Here is a 10,497-nt window from a genome sequence, read left to right on the forward strand (position 1 = left end):
GCTCCAAGGAGATTATGTTGAAAAATAAAAAAAAATTTACCCAAAAAAAATTGTTTTTATACTTCATTCTAAGGACTTATTGAACTACCCTCGTATAACGAGATTTGTGTGAATGAGAAAAAATTCTGAAGCATCTCGCAAACTATCACGATCTGCGTGAACACTGGTGCACATTGCTTTCCTTTTCTGCGACTGTCGACGAAGTTCTGTAAGCTGAGGTTTCTCAGTTCTTTGATTGTTTGTCTCTTAAATTATCTTTAGCAAGAAATGTAAAACTCCGTTTAAAATAATAAAATTTCTGATCAACTTTATACTATAATGTACAAAATTATGTTTTAAATCCTATCTCTTTCAAATTCCTCGTCTGTCATGTAAACTCTAGAGAAACTGTTTCAAATATTGGTAGCCTTTACAGTATTTCTTAGAGAAGATCGCCTTATTCATAAAATACTTTTACATGAGAATTACTTGACTTTATTCTGCGACTTAGTATTTAAATATTAGTCGTCTTCATTCTAAATTTCATAAATAGTTTTCTAGTATTTCTTCAAAGTCATTGAAACATTTGAAGACTTTTCTCTCTGTCCAAGATTCTTCAAACAATCGCCTAAATTTTAAGCGACTAAATTTTCCCGTGCACCTAGCTTCAAAATTTCGGCTTTGCTTGCGAGTAAATTCAATATTCGCCACCTATCTGCTAACATGTGAAGCTTCCAAAATTCTCGGAAGATTTTAAAACTATAAATATAAACTTTCGTATTTTTAACTATAATTTAGAAGCTCATTAGGTACATTTTTTAACATATTATAATTTGTAATTTTTTATTCACTTTGAATAAAAAGATCTTTGAAATAAAGCAACAATATAATAAGAAGTTAAGATTTTTTCTATATTGGAACGAAATTTTGTTATTACGCTTTAGGAGGTTCACCCTCTAGCTGGATATGGTAGCGTGCGTCGCCCATAATTTCCTTTGGAGAGATTTTAGTACATAAAATAAGGTTCATTTTAAGACTATTTATAGAACAATAAAAGTTGTCCAAAGTTGAGAAAAAAAATTATTTTGTTTTTTATTTTGAAATATCTAGTTCAAGTTTTGAGTTAAAAATTTTTGATTGCTTTGATTGAAAAGTGCGTAAAAATATGAATCCAATGAGCTCATATAAAAGTAATTTATATTTTTTGGGGTATGAAATAACCCTTGTTATTGAAATCGTCTGGAAAAATATCAGGCATGACATTTTTATGTATTTTGGGGCGCTGGACCCAAATCTGATATCAGTTCTTCCCCAGCATGTCATGATTTTCCCCTAGACGCGGAAAATTCCTTAGAAAATCATTTTTTTCGTCTATAAAGTTGCTCTTCTTTTTTAAATCGTCTGTAAATAGGTCAGAATATAATATCTTTATATGTTTTGGTTATCTAAATACGAATATGACATTAGTTTACCCTCATCCCGTCTGTGTTTTACAATCAACGCGAAAAATTACTTAGAAAATGAGATTTTTTATATGTGGAATACTCTTGGTATTAAATTCATCTGGAAGTTGGCCCGAAAATCATATCTTGATGTATTCTGGTGTGCTGAATACGAATGTGAACCAGGTTCTTCCTTAGCAGGCCAGGCTCTTCCCCTTGATACGATAAATTTCCTATGAACGAAATTCTCGCGGGTATGACGTCACCCTTATTATATTGAACATCAGACATGTAAAGTAGCCAGGTCTTAGTAGGAGTGAATCGAATCTGAGTTATCCTTCATTAGCTATAGTTGCTCCAGCAGGATTTGAGAGGAGGGGACTAAGCCTACTTAAAATTTTTTTCTTGTCGATCGCCTTACTGAAAGCATATTTGATGTGAGTTTTTCGAGATTAACTAGGTTTCCATACTAGAATTATAATTTTATTATATTGTTTTTCTAGTGTTATGCACACGTTTATTACTGTAAGATCTATGGAGTGATTTTCTTCTTCTCTTTGTTCCTTTTTCTTACAATCTCTTTTTAACATCGAGCAGAAGTCTGCCATCATATGCTCATCCCATCGTCCTTGATTTTCACTTCTGTTATTACCTAGAAAGTGTTGTACAACTTTCTTGAAACTGACCCATGCCGTCTCTTCTACATCATTCATTACATCCATAAATTTGTCATCCTTTATTATGGTGCGAATTTGTGGACCGTCAAAAAAACCTTCTTTCAGTCTATTGTTAGAAATAGTCAGAAATTTATGACCTAAATAAGCAAAGCATTGACCGCCTTTGTCTAGTGCATTAACAAATTATTTCACAAATTCAAGCTTTATATGGAGGGGCGGCAGAAGTATTTTTTGCAGGATCGACATGTGGTTCATTTATCACATTGTGTGAGCTTGGAACCAACTCCCATCTTGGTGTCCAATCAATCGGCTTATAATGATTTTTCCTATCTCTACTATCCCAGAGACATAAATAGCATGGGAATTTAGTATAGCCCGATTGTTGCCCAAGATTTAAAGGTAGAATCTTGCGATCCTCACAAATCTGCTAGTTATACTCTTCATACTTCATTTTCTTCAGAACTACATCAATATTAACATATTCTTCTTTCAATATTGTTCATTGCGCTACTGGCATCGGTGCATATTTGTTCGTATTATGGAGCAACACTGTCTTGAGACTACGGTTTGATGAATATATAAACAGCCTCCATTCTTCAGCTCTGTACAAATTTGTCTTTATTTTATTTATTAAGCCTTTTACATCGATACAATAAACTAGATCTGCATTCCGCGAGATATACTTTCTGAAATACGTATTTCTATCTCGGTAAAAAGATACTTTCGTTTTACTAGATGGCAAGTTCTTATTCTTCAACCTTGAGGCTAGTAACTCGACTCCATCTTTCGATAAACATAAATCCCTAATTAAATCATTAAGTTCTTGTTGTGAGAAGGTTTGTGGTACAGAATGGTTAGATGAAGTGTAATCCTCAGCATTTACAGAACTTGTTACATCATCCGTTTTGTAACGTCTCTCGTACTTTTGTTCTGAATAGTCTTCACTTTCCACTCCACTAGTAGATGCAATGATTTCCGATACAACTTCTACTATATTCTCAGCATTATCAGATAAAAGTGTCATCTTTGTTACGCCGGAAAGATTTGCGTAAACTATTTGAGAAATATTGCGACTATTGAATCCTGGAACATTCGTCATACAGAAATAGCAATCTTCCTCGATTTTTGGTTGTATTCGGGAGCACTTCACTGTTCAAAGGAGATTTAAAACTTTGTTTTGTTGGATCGATGAAAATATGAAAAAGCCTGCATGATGGGGATCCTTTGCCGATCGCAGGAGAGTCCAGCGTACTAGGGGTGATAACCCTCATACCTCCCTAGGTCTAAGTATGAGGGCTTTCCGACTTTAACGAGGGTATGGTCAACTCGTCGTCGGACACACTACGGCTTCATCCTCGCACCCGAACGCATCATGCAGGGCAGCGTGCGTAACAACGCTGGAGGCGCCCATCTTAGTGGACCGAAAAACGCATCATTTTACTTATCTATTTCAGGGCAGTTGTCATCGTAATTCCGTACACGAAATCTTGTTTTTCTAAGGAATCTTCTGCATCTGGAGGAAAACCCATACTTGCTGGGGGAACATAAAGATCACTTTGTATTCAGCGCACCAAAATACATAAAGATGTTATGCCCGACCTAATTTCAGACAAGCAAAATTTGATTTTCTAGGGTAATGTCCGCATCTAGGGGAACACCCTTACGTTCTTGGCGAAAACTAATGTTTGCATGATATAGTTATATTTTTTGTGTTTTACATACGAATATAGATTCGTATCTAAAACACAAAAAATATATTATGTAAACGATTGCAATAACAAGGGTTACTTCATACACTATAAAACTGATTTTCTAGGGATTGTTCCAAGTCTAGGGGAAAACTCTGAGGTACTGCGGGAAAATTTACGTCAGAGTCGTATTTAACTCTCCACAATAGATGTAGATATCTTCGCTGAACTGTTTCGAGATGTTTTCAATACCAAGGGTAATTTTATAGCGGAAAATGCTAATCTTCTATGAAATATTACTCGTCAATGGGGAAACCCTGAGGGGATGGGAGGAAACCATTGTTAGATTCATACTAAGCGCACCAGAATACATAAATACATCATGCTCTCACCTGTTTACAGACGATTTTAGTACTAAGGGCAATTTCATATAAGAGAAAGGTGATTTTCTAGGGAAATATCCGCGTCTAGGGGAAAACTCTGATGAGCTTGGCGAAAACTAATGCAAAATTCGTACTCAAAACCCAAATATATAAATGTATCATTCTCGAATCTGTTTCCAGACGATTTCAATAACAAGGGTTATTTCATACCCGAAAAAGATGCATTTCTAGGGAATTTCCCACGTCTAGGGGAAAACCCCAGTGTCAGAGAGAAACTAGTTTCAGATTCGTATTCGGCGCCCCAAAATACATAAAAATATCATACGTGATCTGTTTCCAGATGATTTATACTTGAAAGTAGAACTTGAAGTTGTTAGGTGGGCTCGCATCAGAAATAATGCCCCATATATGTTCTCCGTCTCTCCCATTCTGTTTCTAAACCCTGTCTGATTCGGTGGCTCTATCTTTTTTCCTTAACTTCTTTCTTCTCTATGGGTACCAATACTCCTTCTTTTCATAACTGTGGTGACCCCTCTCCTCTCTATACTCGATTGCACATTATCCATGCCATATTTTCAACTTTTCTCTCTACTCTTTGCAAATCAAAAAAATATTTTTTCCATTCTACCATTCAAATCTCTTTGTTTATTCCTTTTCTCTTGTTTCTCTTTCTATTTACTACCTTCCAAACCTCTTCTTTCGTCTTAGCCTTCTCCGCCTCTTGAAATTCCATTTAATCTTTTGGAATCTTGTGAAATCTCCTAAAATTCTTTTGAATCCTATTCGAAGTTTTCAGTAACTCTCGAAAACCTTTTAAATATAGTAAAATCTTTGTTTATTTCTTCATTTGTTGTCTATTTGTTTATATAAAATTCAATAAGTTCAAGAAAATCTGCGTTGCCACTCCAATTTTTGTTGTTAACTGCTTCACTTACTTTATTTAGTTATCTTGTAATGAATTGAAATGTTTAAAAAAAGGTAATCTTCAAAATTGAAAAAAAAAATAATTTTCCATTTTTGTTATTAAATAAGAAAATAACGTAAAACTTCTTCAAAGCTGTGTTCCTTGATATTGATGAAAATTTTAATTAGCTTTTATTTAAAAAAAAATTAAAATCGGATAGGAATTCTCCTGAAAATCAATTTTGTCCTTTGAAAATGACTATGTTCATTTCATTGAGAACTTCACTGCATCGATTTATCGCTATTACTGCAGTTATCTGGCAAACGAAAGTCCTGGGTTCAAATCGCAGTGGATTTGCAAGGAATTTTCTTTTTCATATAAATTTTTATCTAATGTCTTAATATAAAATTTTCCTCTTATCTAAGGGATATACAAGTATTTCTAAGATTTGATTGGTCTAATAGGTCGGGATACGATAAATTTCTGGTTTGCGGTTGTTAAAACGGAATCCTCTATTATAGAACTAATCATAATGTCTAATATAAGACTATTAGATAAAAATGTTCAATAGAATATCGTAAATAAAATGATAATTTATTCAAATATCTTATGGGCTTCTTGAATGTGTGAATCCTTCTTTAGTTTCACAGCCTGTTAATATTTTTTCTTTTAAACTTTCTATCCTAATATCCTATCTGCTTGCATTGCTGTACGTACTAACTACTTTTCTGAAGGCTGGTCCAAGGCCACGGCATATTTGCGAGGATTACACCTCGAAAGAAACTCCTCTTGGCTCATCTTCAAGGCCTGAAGTTTCACCCCAAAAAAATACGCAGGTAAAATGTCTTAAGGGTACCGGAGATACACTACATTTTTATTTTTACACTTTTTGAAATGAAAATAAAATTTTTCTACGAGTTTTAAAAATAATTACATAGTACTTTTGTTGAACACTGCAGTTATTGAATTTAATAATTAAGAATGAAAGAGGGGTTGATAAGTAAAACTGTCAGAAATATTAAAATTTTTTTCTGACCGAACTAAACACAAATTATTCTAATAGGTGTTTTTTCTGCAAATTATATACGGATATGTTTTTAAAAATTAGTTAAAATAGGCTACATGCGCCTACGAAAAGGCTTTCGTAGCATATTTAATTTAATATTTAAAATGTTTAACTTATTTATATTTTCATTTCACTTGAAAAGTGCTTTAGTGTGAGTTTTGGCACTTTAGATTTTTTGGAACTCCAAACTTTAGCTCTCATGCCCTTTAGATATGCCCAAATTTGGCATTTGTACCCTATTAATGTTCTAAAATTTTGGACTTACGCCCTTCTGAATTTTTAAATTTTAACACGGTGTTTGTGCATTTACTTCCTAATTTTTACAAATACTGGTGATGAAGCATCTCTGCAAATAAATTTTTAGTTCTCAGATAATCCCTATTAGAATGTGCTGTATTTGTTTTGGTCACGAAATAAAATTGTAGGATGGACTGAAAATGCTAGAATTAATCGAAATTGCAATTAATCGAATTAGTATCCTAAAAATAGAAAAAAATCGATATTGATTAATATCTTCCGTTCTTTTTCGGTTTTCAAAATACAAATTTTTGTAAATTTATACCAAATTTTCTAACGGAGCAAAAATAATCGTGAATTTCTAATATGTACAGTTTTCACTGATAAACAATAATAAAAAATTAAAAATTAAAAAAGGAAATGTTCGTTCCATTATTATTTTTTTAATAATGCAAAAAACATATTTTAATGGTTTTAAAAATCGTATGTACACATTTTGGAAAAAGTTGAACATGTTGAACCTAGAATACTTTCAACTTGAGTCAAACCGAAACATGTTATCGCTTTGCTTTTTCGAAAAAATACTTTTTTCGTAATTTAGCAATTTTTAATTTTTATCGCTACTTTAAAATGCCTAAAACGCCAAAAATAAATCTTTTTCACTATTAAAAACTGTACATTAAAAAAATCACCATAAATCTGAATCCATAAGAAAATTCGTACAAATTTTCAAATCACAAAAGAGACAAGAAGCTATGAATCGAGTTCAAATGATTTTTTAAATGTTTTTCGAATGTCAGCCGACAATTTTAATTCCTTCGGTTCTAGTGATTCGATGAGTTTTAGCACTTCCAATCTGTCCTGCTGTTACACTTTATGTAAAGAATCTCTTCAAAATAGAAAAATATCAGAGCTGTAAAACCGGGAATCTAATTACCTACCTCTAAAATCAGGTAATAACTTCGATAATAAAACTTGAAGTTGAATTTTAACTTACTCATACTAGTCAAGCTTATGAAAACACTAGTTTACATTAAGTCGATTTTATGTTGTTTATCAGGCTGCCGTTTTAGCGTTGTTATATTATTACTGCATGTTACGACGTAATTACTTCTATAGCTTATATCTGTATTTTCGTATTAAAAAAAATTATGCAACCAAAATTTAAAGATTTTGTGATCACTTTTGTTATTTGTGATAAATACAGTTGAATTATTTATCCTAGGTACAACAATGGAAATGGTTTTGGATACGAGACTTCTCATGTTTTATATCAAGTTGATTTAGATAGACATTTTTGTAAAAATTCACCATAAATATTTTGTGCTACAAAAACATTTTTTATTTATTCGTTTTTTAATGAAGAAGTCTTTTAATATTGAAAAAGCTAGTTTGAGTCCATAGAAATACATATTTTTTATTCACAGATTGTTCTAAAAATTGTTCATCCTTGAAAAGCTCATATACTTTTACTTTCATATATTAGGTCTATAAATTAATTTAGTGCCTGTATTTGAATGTCTTATGACTCTCAGCCAACTTGAATCATTTTCCGTCTTAAGTTAGTTTTAAAGGGCGACCCTTAAACTTTAAAACATAATATAATAGGTGGCGGTCCTGCGGACTTCACATCAGAAATCATTATTGAATACAATGGCGTCCTACAAAGAGCACTTGAGACACTCAATGATTTTCACAGTCCAATTGAAAAATTATTTTTGTGAAAATTTTTAAACGACTCTTAACACATTTGACGTATTACTTCACTTTCTACTAAGGCTAAGCAAATAATTTCGCTTGCTTTAGCTGCATTGTGAAGGTTGAGACAGCAGGGCCACCGCCTATTATATCATGTCTTAAAGTTAAAGGTTCGAGCCTTCAAACTATCATAGAGCCGAAAAAATTCAAGATCGACCAAGAGTTACAAGTTATCAGAGTAAAGGCACCCAATTAATGTGTAGACCTAATAATATAATTATGTACTGATTACACATGACCACAAATAAAAAAGAATGACCAAAACAAACTCACGTGTCCTATTTGTATTTTTAGCCGCTGTATTCGAACCCTAGAGCATTTATCTCCAGCACATCAGGATTTTCCGTCAATCGCAAAAAAATGGCGGGAAACCGATTTTTTCATATGAAAAAGCCTGATACAGCTCAAATCCACATAATTCTGACTCTCGAAATTAAAAAGTGAATAACGCACAGACCCATCAACCCACAAACCCCAAACCTACGACCCCCTTGATCCACAAAAACTACTAACTCTACTTGTGCAAACTCTACACAAACAAACATGACATGCAGAAATTCTAAATCCACTAAAAACTCTCTTCCCTAATCCATCATATCACTCTTACGCTATACTTCTTTGACCCACAAAGCATAAACCTACAAACCTTAGAACTACAAACTCTAAGCCCAAGTACCATACATGTTCAAATCCTAGATCTGCATATCCTCTTTCTCCCTCCCTTTCCCTGTTCCCACTAAATCACACTTCCTTTATACCTTTTTGTTCCCCAGAAACCATAAACCTACAAAGATTAGCACTACAAACTCAAGATACAAGTGCCATATACGTTCCTATCCTACATCAGACCCGTCCAGATAGGGGAGTTCGACTCAATGACCGCATGTTTGAGTCGAACTCCCCTTTCTAGATAGGCCTGTCATAGATCTACATATCTCTCAACCTCCATTCTCCCCCTTTCACGTTTCACCACCTGTTTTCCTCTGTACTTCTTTGATCCCTAAAAACGATAAACATGCAAACCTTAAAGCCACATACTCTACCAAAAAAACTATGCATGTGCATGTATGTAAACCTAGACCCACACATTCTTTCTCTTCCTCTTTTCACTCTTTCCTACTACTTTTCCCTCCTCTACTTCTTAGTTATCCTTCAGATCCCACGATTTGTAAAGGTTAGAGAGGCAGAGAGGAAAAGAAGGGAAGGGTTAGAAGGGAGAAAGAGAGGTAATATGAAGATCCAGAATTTAAATATGTGTATTACTTGTGTGTAGAGTTTGTAATTTTAAGGTTTGTAGGTTTGTGGTTCGTGGGTCAAGAAAGTATGGAGGAAGAGAGAGAGAGAGAGAGGGTTAGGAATGAGAAAGGAAGAAAGCCGGGGGAGAGACAGGATATTTAAATCTAGGATTTGAAGATGTATGGTACTTGTGCCTACAGTTTGTAGTTATATCAGCTTTGTGTGCTAATGGTTTGTGGATCAAAGAAGTAAAGCGCAAGAGTGATAGGGCGCAGAAAGGGTGAGGGGGAGAGAAGATATGTAGATCTAGGGCTTGAACATGTATGGTACTTCTGCCTAGAGATTGTAGTTCTAAGGTTTGCAGGTTAATGTTTTGTGGGTCAAAGAAGTATAGCACAAGACAGACAGCGTGCAAAGGGGAAAGGGGGAGAGAGGAAATGTTGACTTAATATTTAAAAGTGTATGGTATTTATGCCTAAAGTTTTTAGATGTAGGAATTGAAGATTTGTGGTTTATGGACATCAATGATATATATCGGATGAAAAATGGGGTGATCAAGGAGGGAAAAAGGAGGGGAGAGAGTTTTTAGTTGGTTTAGAAATTGTGCATGCAGTGTTTTTGTGTGTACAGTTTGCACAAGTAGGGTTTGCAGGTCTACGGCTTGCGGAATTCAAAGGAGTAGCGCGAGAAGAGTTAGGAAGGTCTGAGGAGAGAGAGGGTTGAGACACTTTTGGGTCAAGGGGTTTGTAGTTTTGAGGTATATGGTTCTGTGGTTTGTGGACTATTTAATTTCTAGGATGAAAATTATGCGGATTTGAGCTGTATCAGGTTTTTACATAGAGAAAAATCGATTTTCCACCATTTTTCCGAATGGATGGAAAATCCTGACGTGCTGGAGATAAATGATAAAAAGATTTGGATTCAGCGGCCAAAAATACATATTGGGACGCGTAATTTTGTTTTGGTCAATTTTCTTTGGATTTGTGGTCCTGTGTTATTGACTTCGACAGGAATTTTACTATATTTGTCTACGTCATTTTGGACTTAAATTTCCATAAATTAGGCTGCTTAAATTTGTTTATTTTTCATTCCAGTCCAAAACCTAATATTTGTCTTAATATATATAT

General features: G+C 33.9%; 1 protein-coding gene across 1 annotated transcript in view; it reads left to right on the forward strand.

Moving 5' to 3' along the window:
* The window catches only part of LOC117172865 (neurobeachin-like), an 825,867-nt gene that overhangs the window by 757,388 nt on the left and 57,982 nt on the right, over positions 1–10,497 (forward strand). The window contains exon 29 of the mRNA XM_033361129.1: positions 5,808–5,909. Within this exon, the coding sequence (XP_033217020.1) occupies positions 5,808–5,909 (102 nt within the window). The remainder of the gene's footprint in view (positions 1–5,807; positions 5,910–10,497) is intronic.

Source organism: Belonocnema kinseyi, chromosome 5 (assembly GCF_010883055.1).
Source record: "Belonocnema kinseyi isolate 2016_QV_RU_SX_M_011 chromosome 5, B_treatae_v1, whole genome shotgun sequence".
In the NCBI taxonomy this organism is placed as follows: Eukaryota; Metazoa; Arthropoda; class Insecta; order Hymenoptera; family Cynipidae; genus Belonocnema; species Belonocnema kinseyi.